At 48.6% G+C, this 17,650-nt stretch overlaps 1 protein-coding gene across 1 annotated transcript; it reads right to left on the reverse strand.

Annotated features, from left to right (window-relative positions):
• Window positions 1–1,046: 1,046 nt before the first annotated feature.
• Window positions 1,047–12,384, reverse strand: Prp38 (pre-mRNA processing factor 38). The gene is made up of 6 exons (XM_089552749.1): window positions 12,225–12,384; window positions 12,000–12,159; window positions 9,516–9,637; window positions 8,041–8,126; window positions 4,042–4,152; window positions 1,047–1,621 (listed from the first exon to the last, which is right to left on the reverse strand). The coding sequence occupies exons 1-6, from the start codon at window positions 12,352–12,354 to the stop codon at window positions 1,088–1,090; spliced, it is 1,143 nt and encodes a 380-aa protein (XP_089408875.1). The 5' UTR covers window positions 12,355–12,384; the 3' UTR covers window positions 1,047–1,087.
• Between the last annotated feature and the right edge of the window lie 5,266 nt (window positions 12,385–17,650).

Below are 17,650 nucleotides of genomic sequence, written 5' to 3' on the forward strand. Positions count from 1 at the left end.
TGTTACATGGCGGCCAGCCGAAGAATGACGTGTGATGAACGATGGATAAGAGACGATTTAATGGCCGCTGGCCTAGCACGAGCGCTCCGTCCCGTGCCACTGCCAGCTTAGTCTTCTTTGTAACAATATCTATGTTTTTCCATGCCTCATATGATGTACATCGACACTTTGACGTTATAGCCATCGTTTAGCTGTTAAAGCTGAAACCGAAACAGCATGATAAAAAATTCCGATTATGACTTATTTAGTGGTCCGAGGCGAATAACACATGGTGATTCATGCATAGCAGTGCCTTTTGCACCATTGCAGAGAATAAAACATGCCACCAAAATCAGGTGTCTATACTCCTATACTCCAGAACAAACAGTTGCTGGAATCAAGGCAGAACAGTAGCAAAAGCTCAGAACATGTGGCATTCCAGCAATATAGAATAAGAAGCGGCAAGAATAGTTCTATATGCTCGCAATTTGCCGCATGTGCTATTTTTAGACAGATGCCGAATATGATGTACAGCGGCTTTCTTGACACTGCTCATGTAAAGAGATAGCAAGACAGTGAACGGGAGCTCAGACAAAAAAAAAAAAAGGAGATAGCTGTGGCATGGCACATAAACAAAAATTTGAAGATATTAAAGGGTGTGTAAATGGTTGTGCACTAATTTTGACAAAAATGACACTGGGTAAATAGGGGCCTGCCTGAGTGAATGAATTACTGTACGCATGCCAGCAGATCATGAACAATGAAAACTTAATACACATTGTTCAAGGTGGCGACACGGGCCCAGTTTTGAAGACAGTAATGAGCGGAAAACTAAAAGGAAAATGGCAAAGCCTTCACATCAAAGGGAAGACAAATGTATAAGCCTTTCAGAAAAAGAAGTGGTTTATAAAGCGAGGAAAACTGGGCTAATCTCATCCAAGTTTCAACTTTTTCTTTCACTCTGCTTACAACAGCATGCATAAGAATCATGAATGGAACACGATAAACAGTAATCAACCCGCTTTGATGTCACCACTCTAATAGCACACATGCAGAATGAAACAACCTTGAACAGCACAAACACACTTTACTCCCGTCACACTTCAGTTCACTTGTTTGACTTTCGTTTTTCGCCTTGGTCTCGATGCCGCCGGCTGTGGTGGTCCCGGCTGTCTTTTTCGCGGTAGTCCTTGTCTCTATAGTCTTTGTCCTTCTCTCGATAGTCCTTGTCCTTCTCCCGGTAGTCCTTGTCCTTTTCTCTGTAGTCCTTGTCGCGGTAATCCTTGTCCCGATAGTCTTTCTCCCTGTGGTCCCTATACTCTTTTTCTCGGTGATCCCGGTAATCCTTGTCCCTAGGCTCCCTAAAGTCCCGTCCCTCTCCCCTGAACTCCCTAGAGTCCCTGATTTCCCGCCCTTCTCCCCTGAACTCCCTACAGTCCCTGATTTCCCGCAACTCCCGGAAGTCCCTTGAGTCCCGGAAGTCACGCGGTTCCCGGAACTCGCGGTGCTCCTTGGGCGGTGCCTTCTCGCGGTGCTCGCCCCGGGTGTGCGTCGAGCGACTTGTGCTCTTGCTGCTGGCGGATGTGTGCTGCGACTGCGATGAGCGATGCCGCTGCGCATCCTTCTTTGGGTCACTAGGAGCCTGCATGACAAGAACGGGAACGTGGCCACCGATTAAAGAAGGCAAAAAGCTTGACGCATGCACATGGTAAAGAACACCAAACTATTGCACTTAATTGAATATATGCTAGCCTGCTATTACAAAAACGTTGTAATGGGGCCCATTGCCAAGCAAAGCTGACTAAAATTTTTGTACAGTACCACATTTCGTGCTTTATCTACAAATATAACACACCAACTAGCTCAACTTTTTTGCTTTACTGCTGACTGTGCCTGAGTGGCCTAGTAGTAGCGTGTCTGACTTGCAACCCAAGGGTCTGCAGTTCGATTCCCGACTAATTACTCCATTTTTGTTTGCAGAGCAATTTATTTAATTTACATACATGTCCTAATGACGTCTGAATCATGTTGTGAACTTCTCATCACCAGTTTTCTGATGTCTCAATCATTTTTCAAATCTAAAATGAAAATTGCTTTTTGAAGAAAATAAATGGCGCAGTATCTGCCTAAAATCTCGGCGGACACCTGAACCGTGCCATGAGGGAAGGGAGGAAGGAGAGAGTGAAAGAAGAAAGAGGTGCTGTAGTGGAGGCCTCCGCACAATTTCGACCACCCATGGGGATCTTTAACATGCACCGACATCGCACTGCACACGGGCGCCTTTTAAGTTTCACCTCCATCGAAGGGCTGCCACCAAAGCCAGGTTCGGAAACTCTGGCTCGGTAGACAAGCGCAAATCTGCCACTCCATGTCTGATACAGCCACCTTTTTGACCAATTACATAGGAGGTTTCGCTCACACCGGCACTGGATTTTCTGCAGCACAGGAGCCTCACGCTATTGCATAAAATTAAGGTACAGCTGGCTTCTGCAACGCCTCTGACAGAGAAGTGTGAGCTGCTGCTAGGCATTACTTTGGTTGGCTTCACTGCACGACAGGAATGTGGCGTGGAAAATGAGTACAAGAAGCGAACGGCTACCCTCAATCTCTACCCATGTTCACCTGGTCACTGATCCATATGCAATAATGATTCATTTCAATCTGCTCTAGCACAAAAGACCTTGGATCCTGGCCAAATTAACATCAGCATCAACTGTACGGCCGCAATCAGAGACCTGCTTTTGCACGTTTTCCTGTCACTGCATCCTCCACGGGTGCTCTTATGTATGTACGGTAAATACCAATGTATATTGCGAAGTTTTTTTTTTCCACATTATAGCATTTCAAATTTCCGCCTTGTATTACATGCGGATCCAAACAATTTTCAGAATATATTCAGAGTTCCGGTCTCAATATTACCAGGCACTATCACCATCACGCTTCCAGCAAGAAGGGACGCTACCAAGCGGTGACAGCGTTGGTTGATTGTTTCGATGGTTTTGGTTTTGACATCATTTCTCCATGCTGCCTTCATGGCGTCTATGCTTTCGGAAGCAGGATGGTTGCACCTTGCACGATGTCAGGACTGCAAAAGCAGTACTCGTCCGCTGTTGAAAGGAAAAAACTCGCAACTACCGAAAGCATCAGCACCGTGTCAAGCACCGTTACATGGACTGGATGAGGTAGGGAGATCCACGGTGTGCAGTTGGATCACGGACATTTGGACTAGCATTCCCGAAGACCTCTTCGGTCAAGCTTTGAAGAACTGTGAGACATTGAACGAGCTCGACGAAACCAAAGCAGAGTTTTTAGAGAAAGATGTCTCCAACACAGGACTCTCGACAGATGATGACGATCACTGAGGCCTCGACTCCGAGAGCACTTCGTGGGCGTACACAAGCACATGACAAAGCTGATATGCGTATGCATGCGGTATGGCACACTCCCAGATCTTCACCTAATGATGCCTGCATTCTGTACAGTAAGGTTCATTACACTCAAGTTTCACTATATTTGTACTTCACTGTTGCCACCTGAAATTATGGCATGCTTTACTATACCACTGAGATGGCCTGCAAAGAGTGCACGATGATATTGAAATGGACAGCAGCAGTGTCCACCATGATGCCTTGGCAAATGGGGGGGAAATTGCTTGGAGGTGCTTACTTCTGCTCGCGTCATCCCTAGGGTTGCCTCTCTCGGTCCTTGTGAGCATCAGTTCGCAGCATGACCTGTGGCCGCGTCGCGCTTTCAGGTATCATGACATGAGGCGGCGTGGACTGTGGCTCAGATACAGCCTAACATTATCGACTGCATGCAAAATGTGGGGAGCGGCGAGGCTCACGACTTTTAAAGCTGGTTTTCGGCAGGAAGTTTATTTCTATGAAGTTCACAAATTTTTCGGACTGCTCGGTTATTCAGACACTTTTCCGGGTCCTGCCGAGTCCGAAAAAACGGCCGGCGACTGTATTTCATGTCGGGGACACTAACTGGGCATGTCGAAGGTCTTCAACAGGAATAACCAGGCAAGCACGCATACCGTGACAAAGGACAACTGCTCACCTTTGGGATCTCTTCAATGTCCTCCTCAGCCGAGTCCACATCGTCGAGGTCGTCCTCGAGGGCACTCAACCGGGGCTCCAGCTCCCCGTTCTCCTCGAGCACTTGCCGTTTCTGCAAATTTGGCACATCCTAAATTGCGAACCTAAAGCACTAGTGATCCCACTAATTCCTACTATTAACCCGAGCAACAGTGTGTTTAAGCGGGGACACTGGTCTTAGACCTATTTTCCTTATTTTTAGTTTTATACTGATTACAACACTGAAATTACCTTTCTCATAAATTAGTTGGTTCACAAGATAATTTTAATTAGTCATTCATTGGTACCTCAGTGCAGAAAAAAATGCTCAATAAAAAATCATTTTTAATCCATGGCTACATAGCATGGTGAGCAATGAGCGCAATAATCAAAACCATTTTTCCATTTTAACCCTTGTTAGTAATTTTACAGCACTTGGAATATCAATGTTCAGGGTCTGAATGTAATGCAGTGATAAACCTTGCGAAATTATAAATTTCTGAAGTGCGATTGAAAATATCTGCTCCTATTATTGCACACACTGAGCCTTCAGCTTCCCTTAGCAAACAATATGACATCTCTATCTGTCCTAGATGTTGAGATATCGACATATACTAAGGCAGCTAGGTGTCCAAAATTTTCATGCCATTAAATTGTCTTCTCCTGCACAAATTCAGCCCACACGATGATCTGAATTTAATATTATGGTCAAAATGTCGGTTTCTTGAAGGAAAAAAATTGGTACAGTTGGAAGATAATAGCTGTGGATTCCACAAATGTCATTTTTTGAAAATAAATTTTTTGGTCAAGAAGACCAGTGTACCCCCTTAAAGGTTCTCTTACAGTTCTGGCATGCAGTACTTTGGTTACACTCAACGAGTTCGTGTAGATAATGCTCTTCTGAATGTTCTTTTGACTATTTTTGCTACAGGCACGGAAAAGGCACAACATTCGGCTCAGCAAATTCACGCGCACTGAGGTAACCCGACTTCGATAGTGTGCAAGCTGTATCATGATCTGTTTTTGTGCAACGAGGATTGGGGGTGGGACGCTTCGCATGTCGAGTATCAGCATCGTTTTACTTCATCCATTTGCAGAAAAATTGTGATTGGGCATTCCCGCGTAGCACCCAAGATTTCTTAATTAACTGTTGTTCCATAACTACAGCACGACGAATGGGACACAGAAGAAAGGAACACACAGGGACACAACAAAAACACAGCGTTTTTTTCCCCTCTTTTTTTTCTTCTATGTTCGGTTCATCACGCAGTAGTTATGGAATACCGTCACCAGCTCTCTCATCCACTCACCTTGTTAAATTAATTGGGCAGGTGCAGTCCACCACTTCCAACTTACAAATTTACATTAGTGATTAAGGGACCGCAGAAATTCTTCCAATTATCCAGGATTTCAAATTATTCAAGTTTGAATTATCGAGGCTTTACTTTTATTTTACATGCTTCCTGATCTAGCTTTGCCTCCCTACTGGAGCACTCCCAGAGGCACACTGGAGCATCATTTCAGCCAGACGTCACGAGCGGAAAAAAATTCAGGGGGGCACTTTGTTGACCTAAAGTGCGGTGAGGTGAAAGCCTTAAAGGGCAACTGCAGCACTTTTTTGAGAATTTTGCAATATTCAAGGATTCAAATCTATATAGGCTGTACGTAAAGCATGCCAAGTATTTTTGCACTGGCATTTGAAATAGTGACGTAATCAACGATTGAATTCTGCGCTTTTGCTCAATGCACTGGAGGGGTGCAGGAAAGTTCAGCGTGACGTCATGGAAGGTATGATTTCAAATTACCGCTGACGTCAGCCACACCCTGCCCTGACTCGTTAGACGCTGCCAAACAACTCTCGGCAGGGTTAGCCTTCGGTAGCGCTGCTTTTTACCTTCAAAGCAGGCGTTCACGCGTTGGAAATGTATACCGACACCTTCGATGATGTCACTATGCGCCCCCCACTTGGCGTTGTGCGCTGCGGAGAAGCTTGAAGGGCGTCCGGATTTTAATCGCCGACTGCTTCACTATTTCAAGCGCTAGCCCAAAAAGACTTCTCATGCTTTACCTCCAAGTTTCACTCATTCGACCCTCTTAAGCTCGTTGATATCTAAAACCTTTGCAGTTTCCCTTTTAGCGCGGTGTTGCTGCTTGTGTCACTGATGTGTGGTTAAGATGTTAATTAAGTACACAATTGTTTGTGAATCTTAAACGCGGGCTGGAGACACTGGAAGGCGTTTGGGAGGTCTGATCCGACGCCTTTCTGCAAACACTCTTCAGAGCCCTAGACAAGGAGAACTACGTATGCGTTGGCAGGGAGTAGCGTAGCCATTAGCACGCTCGGCTACGGAACGGAAGGATGGTGGTTCGAATCCCCAATGTGCGCAAAGGTTTTTTTTCTGGTCTGACTAGAATAGCGTGACACCTCTGCTGACAACCTTCTGTCCACAACGATGACCGTTCACCGTAAAATAAGCAGAAACGGCTATGCACTCAAGAAGCAGCAAAGTGCCCAGCAATTTTTTTTCCCAAGTCCTTAGCATTTGCAAAGGAGAAAATCAGCTTAGCTGGACAATGTGCGCACCTTATATGTTTACTCAGGTTGTGACCTGAACAGAGTTCTGTCATTCGCTTGCGCAGGTGCAGACGCACGAGAGTCGCAGGAGCCTGATGTGGTCACTTCTCTGTCCACCCTCGTCACCGCTAGTAGCAACATGTGAACAGCCATCTACGCTCAACTGTGTCGTCCTTCCTGTTGTGTCACGTGACTTAACCCATTGGTTGGTCACATGGCTCACGACCACCCACTGTTCAGCGGACATGTGGGTAGTACAGTCACTGCTTTGTACGCAAAAGCTTAGCGACGCTAAACCACTTTTGCATGCTGATGGAAGGCTACGGGTTGTACGGAGTGGGTAGTACAGTCACTGCTCTGTACGCAAAACCTACACTAAACCCCTTCTGGGCGCTGATGGAAGGCTACGGGTTGTACAGAGGTGTGGGAATTGGAGCAGCATTTTAACGTGATAGCATTAAAGGCCCCGTTCACCGGAAAATCCGGCGTCGGCCTTGTGAGTGAAAAATCACGAGCGTGGCTCTAACAGGTGGTGCCCAGAGACCAACCTATAGGAGTCAGGTGGGCCACTTTGGTCACGTGACATTGCAGCATCATAGCAACCAGGTGGCAGTTAAATTAATGATCGGTCTCTTGGGAAGAGCAACCTGGGTTACGCAAGGGTGGCAAGTCCCACCGTAGGGAGCACCTTCCATTGCCAGGTATACTGGCGTATCGCTTAACCGCTGACCCACAGCGCCACGAGACGTATGAGGACTCCCAGGGATCTATGAATGTAGAGAATGACCTCCTGCATATATAGTCGCTATTGTGTCATACCTTTAAGGCAGAGTTTAAGTGTCGCCTCCAATTTTTTAACACCTTACTGTGCAATTAAATGCTTCTGCTCTCAATGTAGTGCCTTCCCTTCCTTCGGAGCAGTTAACTCTGGCCTGAACCTCAGTTCTTTTGGACAAAGCACACTTATATCACCCTCATTCTCACAATATGGTCCACGCAGGTGTAGCATCACCTAACAAACAAGCCACGTCGCACAAATTTTGTCAGAAGCTGCACTGCAGTCGAGCAAGCAGTCCGATGTACAGGGTCAATCACACTTAGAGGGAACACGGCTCCGTGTGGCTACACACACGCGGAGCTCCATTGTGACCAAGCCGGTAGCAAACCCGCACTGCAAAGGGGCAGACGACACGAAGCACCACGTCGAGGTCCCTCTTCTCGTGCACCACTCTGCGTTGATTCATGAACGGGTTAGAGGCAATGGCACTTCGCAGGCACAAGGCCATGCGGAGCCGTGTTCCCTCTAAGTGTGATTGACCCTGTACATAGCTTTCCCGGTTAACTTTCTGCGGCCACATCCTTGCAGCTGCCCGAAGAGACCCCCGCAGTTGAGTAACACGTCCTCACCTGTATCCGGGGCAGGATGATGTCTGCCACCCGCTCCTCACGCAAGAGCTCGTCTATGAACTCGTCCATGTGCACCACCGTGTAGCCTGCATCATAAAAGAGACGGCAGCAGCTTTTAATATCAGGGCTGTTTTAACAAACCATACCACAGCTATACCACGACAACGAATGGGCAGTGTTCAATGCATGTGACAGAAAGAATTAAGCAAACCTGCATTAATTTAAATGTTTTCAGTAGGTGGGAAGTCTGGGAGCTCCTGCGATAGCAAGTAGGGACCTGTTTTCATTCAGGGTCCCACGTACAGTTGCAGGGGTGGATTCACAAATCACTCTCGGAGGGGAGAGTTAAGGATGCGGGGTAGGGTTTTGCATTTGCAGCATGCATTTCTTAGACTTTTCTTTTTTTCAGGGGGCTCATCGTAGCTTTTGTGGACAATTTCTCAAACGGGCAGAAGACTGCCTTCCCTCACCCCCATCCCTCCCGTCTCTTTTGAATTTGTTCCTGTGCAGTTGCCATGAAATTGCGGCGTACCGTAGTCGCACGAAAAATTGACAGGGAGCCAGGGTTCCGAGCGGCTGCACAAGCCCACTACAGTAAAACCTCGTTACAGGAGACACTGAAGGGACCCGAGAAAGATATCTTTTATAACCAAAGTCTCTTGTAACCAAAAATTCTAAAAACACTGAGTTGGACTGGATAAGTTTATTGCACATCAGCATACGAGTGAGTCTGAACACATTCACGCACATTAACAGGAGATTGTTCAGGATGTATTAAAGAAGTCTTTAATAGTAGTTTGTCTTTTTGTGAGTGTAGTGTATTAGCTTCCTTCCAAACTTCTGGAGGTAAAGCACTTCGCTTTGCAGGCCGTCCTGTTGCTCACAATGCCTTTGAAGCACTTTCAGATGCTCGTCAGCCTCAAATGCTGACACTTTTTCCCCTGTAACGTCCTCGACGTCATCCTCCTCCCCCTCTGGTTCATCCTTTGTGGCACACACACCATTTACTTGCACAAGGATTGCATGGTACGTAAGCTCTTCAGATCACACAAGGTCCACATCTGCAGATACAAATTCCTCAAAAGATTCTAGTACCTCTGCAGTCTCTTGGATGCTCACCCAAGTTTCATTTTCAAGGAAGTTTTCCACAAAATCCATACAAGGCCCCTCTTCCATCATGTCCCCACATTTAAAGCCTGCTTTTCTGAAACAGTTCCCCTCAACTTCACTTCTCAGGCCATCTCAGACGGCTGAAATCACCTGAACAGCAAACGTCACGTCAATCACTGTTGCACGGTCTTGATGCATGTCAAACAACAGATGTTCTGCCAGCCTTGTTCTGTACTGCAACTTGACAAAGTGCACAATCCCTTGGTCTATTGGTTGAAGGTGGGATGTAGAGTTTGGAGGGAAAAAAATAACTTTAGTGGCTTTGAGCACCGGGACTTTGGTGTGGCAAGAAGCACATCACTCACCCCCATCGCGGTTCTGGCGGCGCAGCTTGCGGTAGTCATTGTACAGGGGCTCCAGGTACTTGTAGCAGTCCAGGGAGCTGCCCACTAGCCGCATGTAGTTGGCGCCCAGGGCACGCACGTACCTGTGACAACAGCCACGTGACACACTTTACCGGTGGGAAGCACTACTCGAGTTGGCAAGAGTTGTGGTCTGGAAATAACAACAAAGTACATGTACAGAGTAGCAAAGACAGTCTGCAGTGGACGTTTTGGACACGATGATTCCTTTAGGAGCCTCACCTGGTGGACAATGAATCCGACTGACATAAATCGTGAACAAGGCCTGATGGAAGCATTTTTCAGCAGCAATCACTTCATAAGCGAAGCAACTATGGCTGGAAAGAGAAGCCACAGTCACTTCTTCAAGGCCATAAATGCTACCAGATGTTGGTAGTGGCTGTGGATGTAGCTCCGCATCTGTGTAAAGTTCTTTACACACTCCAAATTCAGTGTGTATCTGACAACAGCTGACTGCAAGCATTATACATACAACAAATTACGCAGAAAATGGACATTCTTCTCCGCTCAAAAAGTACTTGTCCGACGAAATGTTCGGAGCCAAATAATGTTTCCGTCATGGCGTGTTCACGAATTATTTCGATAACAATTACTGTCCCCAGCTGCGCTCCAAAAGTAATCACTAGGGCTGAAATGTGCACCACAAACCGCGATAGCTTCGGTCATAGGATTCTCAATAAGCTTGATTATCCATTCCTTCTTGAGCTTTGAGTCTGGAAGGACTGTATACAGGTCCATACAGCCTTAAACCTCACAGTTCTGAGCTGTGCAGAAAACAGAAAATGTGGTGGCTTGTATGTTTTCTGTTTTGCTGGACTGAACTGAAAGAATAGCTGCTGGGCACTGCAACCCGGTACCATCTCTCGAACAGTACCGGAGGCGGCCGTGTTGCTGCGACACCGTCCGTGAAAGCTGAGTGCACCGAACACCAAGCTTCCTACTGGGCCATGCAAAGGGTTCGTAATGCACCCCTGAACATTGTAAACTTCTGGTGAGAAGACAATGATAGTTTTCACATGTTAGGAAGCTCGTGTCGCAGAAAATCCGGTGTCGTCATTGTTGAACGTGAGTGAAAAATCCCCAGTGAGGCAACCTAGGAGGTAGGCGGGCCAGCTAGGTCATACGACCTTGTGGTGTCAACCTGGATCGCACAACTCCCACCGGTGGCAGCACCTGCCATCGCAGTGCAGTGGCACATCACTAAAGGAGTCATCATCATCATCATCAGCCTGACTACGCCCACTGCAGGGCAAAGGCCTCTCCCATCTCTCACCAATCAACCCTGTCCTTCGCCAGTTGCAGCCACCGTATTCCCGCAAATTTCTTAATCTCATCCGCCCACCTAACTTTCTGCCGCCCCCTGCTACGCTTGCCTTCTCTTGGAATCTACTCCCTTACCCTTAAAGACCAGTGGTTATCTTGCCTTCGCATTATAAGGCCTGCCCAAGCCCATTTCTTCCTGTTGTTTGCAACTATGTCATTAACCTGCGTTTGTTCTCTCACCCACTCCACCCGCTTCCGATCTCTTAACGTCACACCTATCATTTTTCTTGCCATAGCTAGCTGCGTTGTCCTAAACTTAAGCTGAACCCTCTTTGTCAGCCTCCAAGTTTCTGCCCCATAGGTGAAGATGCGGAAGACACAACCAGGCATGAATCACCACGCGGTATTCACCTATGACCGCTAAATAATTTATAATCGTATTTGACGTCAAAGAGCAGTTTTATGTCGTGTGAGGCACGGAAAAACGTCGATATAATAGCTGCCTCATTGTTTTCATACACTACTGTGCTTAAGCCAGCCTACTAAAGAGCCTGAATGACAAAAAATGTGGAGGCAGCGATTGTATTGCAGTTTTTTCATGCCTCACATGACCTGTAACCACACTGACGTCACAGTCCTCATTCGGCTGCTGCAACTGAAACCAAAACAGCACAAGAAAGAAATTCGATTATAAAGTATTTAGCGCGGTTGTAGGAGAACACTAGGTGGTAATCCATGTATAATAATGCCTTGCACATCATTACAAACAACTTGAAGCAAGAAAACATACACTCAAAAGTTAGGTGTGCATATTCCTTTACCCGCTCAACCACTGCACCAGAAGTAGTATGAGGTCTCCCTGGGATCTATGAATGCTAAGTAGAGAACGGCCAATTCTGCATATATGGGAATTAACCCATTTGCTATCGCGTCATACCCTTGAGGCGGAGCTTAAATGTCCCTTCCAATTTCTATCTTTAAGCTGAGATTTTTAGGTCCGCGCAATGTAAAACGAGTCAGTCCAGATAGTCATGGTCTTGATGACGTGTATGTACCCGTATATTCTCGAAAAAGACGAGATGCGCGATCGCCTCGTAACGCGATAAAAAGGAACTCCGTGCCACACGCAGCGTGAATCGCACCGGTGACGCGCGCGCGTCTTACTTGAACTCATCTTGACGGATAAACTCCACCACGATGTCCTTCTCAGGTTGGATCTGTAGCATCTTCAGCAGCAGGCAGAGGAACGGCGCCGGTTTCACGTTCCCGCCGTACACGCCGCCAATGAAGCGCAGTTCCATCGCCTTGTCCACCAGCAGTTCGGCTGCGAATACGGGATACGCAGAGTCGGAAAAAAAGCGGCAGCCATCAAAGACAACAAAAACGCACCTGTAAGGGCGAAGCATTCTTCCTTCCAGTAGCGGGAGTCGTAAATGCGCGACCTGATGATCTTCTCGACCAAATACTGTGGGTTTGTGCCCCGTACAGAGTGTGCATCTTTGACTGTGCGGTTCGCCATTTTGTTTGGCGTGCTTCGTGTTTCAGCACTCGTCCGCTGTTGTTATTGGCGCGCCCTTATCATCAACGATTTTAGAATTTTTTTAAATTTACAAACCTACAACAAGTTGATGCAGAAAAATATATCTTGTTGGCAAGAAAATTGGGAGTGTCAGAATTTATGTTACTAAAAAATTGAGTTTCTTCCGTTGCCGTGGCGACAAAAAGCCGCCTACCGAAAGGGCCGTAACTGAAGAAGAAAGTGGCGCTGGCATCTGTAATGCAGCAGCCAATGAGGGGTGGTTATGGTCAAACATATAATTACGCTTTTGAAAAGACGGGACAAAACAGAGACGAAGGCTGTCCTGCGTGACCACGAGGTCGAGTTTACCGTCTTTGTGGGCCTGACTGTGGGCCGTGCATGTTTTGAATTTTTGTATGCAATTGATACCTTCTTCTCAAGTGGCTTGAAATGTTGCCAGAAAGGCATTATCGAGAACAGAGAGATGCTTTCGAAATGCCTGACAACTTGTTTCGTGAAGACTACTGGCTGTCGAAAGAGTTGGTGCTGTGGCTGTGCAAAACAGCTTCGCGGCGAGATGGAGAGACGCCGCATGAACTCGAGTGCAACCTTGACCGTCGAGCAACAAGTGCTGTGTGCGCTCCGCTTTTACGCAACTTGCTCGGGGTGACATCGACCCCCAACAAGGAAGCCTACTTTTTCCGACGCCCTGAAGGCTGGTGGTAAGAGCAACGTTTGCTACAAAGGAGAACAAAACGTAAATAGCGAGTAACGCTATGCAGATGCTCATGTCAACGATAAGCCTTGAATCCTTGTTATGGTTTCCTGCAGTGGCGAATTGGCATTGTGCGTTATATCGCTCCAAATAACGAGAGCTTCAGAGAGTGACTCGATGCCGATAAGTGGTTTCCCTGTCATTGTTGGGGTAGGCGACATAGGGAGCTGTAAAAACTGCTCTTTCCTCGTTGGCGTTGCATAACCCTCCTCCTCCGCTCTAACAGTGTCTTCGCCGTATTTTCCCGTTTTCGTTTGTTTACTGGATGTTTCTATTGCACTGATCAGTGCACCTTGTTTGAATTGTTCGTAGCGGCGACTTGAAAGTTGAGTTTTTCTTATAATGTTTGCGCTAGGGAAATAAATTTGTGCAGTTGACCTACTGCTTGCCACAGTCCTAGAAGGAATGCATCCAGCTCTCAAAAAGTCTACAGGGAAAATAGTGATGCTGCATCTAGTTTGTTTCATTCCCGCTGCATTAGCTCAAAGCATAAATTAATTTCTTGCCTTTTCCCTCGAAAACAATATCAAGATTGTTTATTACAGGAACTTGATCCCAGTCACTTTGTAAAGTGATTAGTACTTCAGAGGTGCTGTCCTACTGTATGGGATGGCTGCCCTCGCCAGTGCATCAGACTGATTTCTGTATGTAAAGTAGCAAATCAGGTTGAAAGAAAAATGTGCACAGCTTGTGTGTCTGCAATGGGAACTGCAGTTAAGGGTGCGGCCATAGCGTTCTATAGATAATTGGTGCGTTTCAAAAGCTCAGTCTTGTTACATTTTTCTGCAGAACATCTGAGGCGCAGTTGGAATTTCAGCATTATGTCTCGTTCACTTAAAAGGTTTTCTGTTGTCAAATTGGAGTGTTGTTTACATCATTGTTTGTTAACCTGCAGGTGATGCCACATACCCACTGCAACCGTGCTGGATCACACCTCTCCCAGAACTTCATGCACCCGGCAGCCGAGTTTCAATGATTGGTCCTTTGCAAGTAGGTGGTACAGTGGTGAGCAGCCTTGTCTAGAGCGCACCGACGGTGCTCTGCGGAGCAAGTCAGCGCCACCTAGCGTTGCGCTCTTGGTTTGAGTTATGCGTCCCGCGCGCATGCGCGGCAGAAACAGAGGCATGCCTGCTCATCGCTTCCTTGTCCAGCCACCGCCTTGCGAGTTCGTTTCGTGCCGCCAGGGACGCGCTGCCTGCAATTGTGACGCTGTGACGGCGGCGTAGGCGTCGCCATGCCACCGTGTTTCGTGAGTGTAACGAGACGGCCAGCAAGCTTTATCACGACAAAGTTTGTCAATGCGAAAAACATCCAAGATATGATAACGAAAAGCTTGTCGGCACATAGCAACCGTGCTTGTAAAATGGATTGCTAGGATGACAAATGATTGAATGGGTTCTGATGTCGCTTTTTTTTTTTTGACGCCAGAAACGCGCGATCACCCGATATCTCTTGCACTTGCTTGCCTAGCCGCCCCGTGATTCGCGCGAAACGCGTTGGTTTTCCGGCCAGTTACATATCATTCAGCGCGGCCCTGGCGGACTGAAGCGCAAGCACTGAGGCCGAGAACCCACGAGCAGGCACCGCTTTATTTTGGCCGCGCATGCGTACGAGACGCATAGCTCAAACCAAGAGTGCAACGTTAGGTGGCGCTGGCTTGCTCCGCAGAGCACCGTCGGCGCGCTCTAGACAAGGCTGCTCACCACTGTACAGGGGCTTAGGGGTGGGAACAGCACCGCACAGGAATTTTATAAAAGTTCAGCAGTCTGAGTTAAGAATGGAATAGCTGTTTGTTCTTAGGACTCACAGCTTTCTTCGGGGCTTCGACCTTTTCTTCGGTCAGATGAATACCAGCATTGTCAATGCGGTATCCAAGGGTGGTTACTTTCGGTGTACCGAAGGTGCATTTCTCTCGGTTCAGATGAATGTTGTCGTCCCTTAGTGCTGAGAACAGCTTGCAGGTATTTGTTGTGCTTGTAAGCATCCTGGTCTCCTGCTGTGATATTGAGGTACACGTGGACTCCAGGCAGTGCTATGAGGAGCTCTTCCATATAGTGCTGAAAAATGGCTACAGTGGGTGACTTTAGTATGGTAGGCGTGTTAATCCATTCACGGCCGCACCCAGCTCGCATAACCAGTCCTTCTGTACTGCCCGTCTTCAACATTCTGAATTGAGGTACACTTCACACGTGTTTCTGCTCTTGTTATAAGCCGTTGCAGTAAAAATGAAAGCTGACATTCTGAAAAGAACAACATTATTTGGACCTACAATCCCTTAGTTCTGTTCTGGAACTGTTTTCAGCTTTGCAAGTTTTCCCTGGAGTGAAAATGCCTTCAAGCATTCAGGCATGTGTAGCGTGACACCGCACTTCTCACATTCCCACCGGCTCTCACTTTTTTTCCTTTCGTGTTGCACACTTGGCATTGCCTTAAGGGATTTTGCTTCATGGGATTCGACCGAATCTGGCCTGGAAAATGTGCCCGTTTTGCAGCCTCCAAGCGGATGAGAGATGGTCTGGCAGTCTGCGCTCCTCATCTACAGTAGTTGAAAGCTGCAGTTTCTTCAGGGATTTGCTCGGCAAGGCGGATTTGCCAATCAGTATAGCTTCTTTTTTTCCAGATTTCTTTGCTTGCAGTACGTAGGTGTTGTACGCTGCTATGTCAAGGATATAAAAAAATGTTTTCTTATATCCTTTGGCGTGCTGCTGCATAATTGGAAATGATGCCAACGGCTGATCTTGACAGTTAACACCCCCCATGCCCTTGTTGTATACCACTGCAACTTGAGATTTTAGCACTGGCTCATTATCCTTGGGCCGTCTTCTTCCTGTGTCAGTGATTTCTGCAGTACTGTGGCAAGTTGAAATCACAGTGACAGGCTTTCGGTCCTGCCACTGAATCGCCACAATCCCATGTGAGAACAAAGTCTCGCACTGACCCTTCTTCAGGCGCAGTCCTTTGAACTCTTTCGGCATGTTTTTTCTGTTGACTCGCGCTATTCCCACAGCATTGGAGCCACCATTTTTGATAGCCAGGAACAGTTGGGGTGAGGAATACTAATTGTCCAAGTAAATGGTGTGGCCGTCACCAAGCCTTTTGCCGACCAGGTCAATGATGATCGCTTCGCTGCATAGCTTTGAAGAGGTCACATGTGTTTTGGCCCATGTACTGTTGAAAAATTCAGGCAGTGGCCACTGGACGATTCACAAAGCTTGTAAAACTTGATACCAAAACGTTGTGGGCGATTCCTCTGCGCGGGGACGCACAGGCAGTGACTCAGGCAGGTCTTTGTACAAAAAGGTTTTATCTCACATTCCAGCGGGGTCAGGTGGTCGTCTGGAAGGGCAGGTGTCCAAAAGCGCTGGTCCAAAAGAGAGCCAGCCTTGGCGGTTGCGCCTTAAGAAGGCTTCCTCGCCTAGCCTCGCTCCCCCCGCCCCACCACTCGGGAAGAAGGGTCCGAGGCTATCCGCGGTGAGCGGCGCGGGATTTGAGCTGCCCGCGAGCGGACCCTACATCTACCCTCCCCCCCCCCCCCCCCTCAAACGTCCGTCCCGGGGTCCGCCAGTAGGCGTTCGATGACCTCCGGGTCCGGGTCGGCATCCATGGTGTAGTCGAAGGGGGGAGGGGAGCTCGCCGGGGGGCCGCTCACCGCTAGCTGGATGGGCTCCTCACCAGCCGCCTGGGGGAGCGAGGCGCCTGGCTCCACTGGGGGCCCTGCCGGCAGCGCCCTGCGAAGCTCCTCGGCCGCCGGGGACAGCAGGTCTGGGCGGCTGGACTGGAGGATGCGGAGGGCCGCCTCCTCCGGGCTGACCCTCTGCAGTGGCGCAGCGGGGGAAGGTGCTGCAGCCGCCAAGCGCTTCTCCGCCGCCTCCCTGCGCGCTCTATGCAGCGCACCGGCCTCGTGGCGGAGCCGGTGCACAACAAGTGTGCCGCAGAGGGAACACAGGCCGGCCCGCTCCTCGTCATTATACACGGCCGGGGGCTCCTGGTCCCTCTCCTCCAGGGTCAGGCCGCGAAAAGGCTACGGCACTGCCTGGAGGTCACCGCCGCGAAGGGGCGCCACCTGGACCTCTCGCAGTAAGAGACGACCGCTCCGTTGGCGACCGTGGTCCAGGTGGCCACGTGCCGCAGGACCCTGGGCCGCTTGGGTTGTGGCCGGAGCGCCGGCTGGGTGCTGAGGGGGGCCCTGCGCTTGATCGTCCCTGGCCCTCTTGCGTTGGCCTGCACCACTGGGAGGTTCTCTCCAGTGGTGAGGTGCGCGGTTAGACTGACGGTGGGGGCCACCGCGGCTGTGGAACCGGTGCTACTGGCGTGGCTCCTGCTGCCGGCCGGGTGGCACGCCACGCCTTAATGGCGGCCACCGTTCGACGGTGGTCTGCCTTCCCTTCCGGAGTCCGAGCCCCGGGTGTCGGTCCGCTGGAGCTTCCTAGAAGGCATATTGAGAGGGCGAGAGCATTGCGAGTGATTATTGATCAAGAGACACGGGTGCTACCTGGCCCTCAGGTCGTAGCGTCGGTTGCG

This window comes from Amblyomma mixtum, chromosome 1 (assembly GCF_055824585.1).
Source record: "Amblyomma mixtum isolate Tamu chromosome 1, ASM5582458v1, whole genome shotgun sequence".
Taxonomy (NCBI): Eukaryota; Metazoa; Arthropoda; class Arachnida; order Ixodida; family Ixodidae; genus Amblyomma; species Amblyomma mixtum.

Excerpts from the sequence above, each read along its gene's own strand:
- Prp38 (XM_089552749.1), bottom strand. The coding sequence starts at position 12,354 with ATGGCGAACCGCACAGTCAAAGATGCACACTCTGTACGGGGCACAAAC. Across the intron at positions 9,638-11,999 it reads ATCCGTCAAGATGAGTTCAA|GTACGTGCGTGCCCTGGGCG; the intron begins GTAAGACGCGCG and ends CTGTTGTCACAG. Across the intron at positions 4,153-8,040 it reads TCATCCTGCCCCGGATACAG|AAACGGCAAGTGCTCGAGGA; the intron begins GTGAGGACGTGT and ends CCAAATTTGCAG.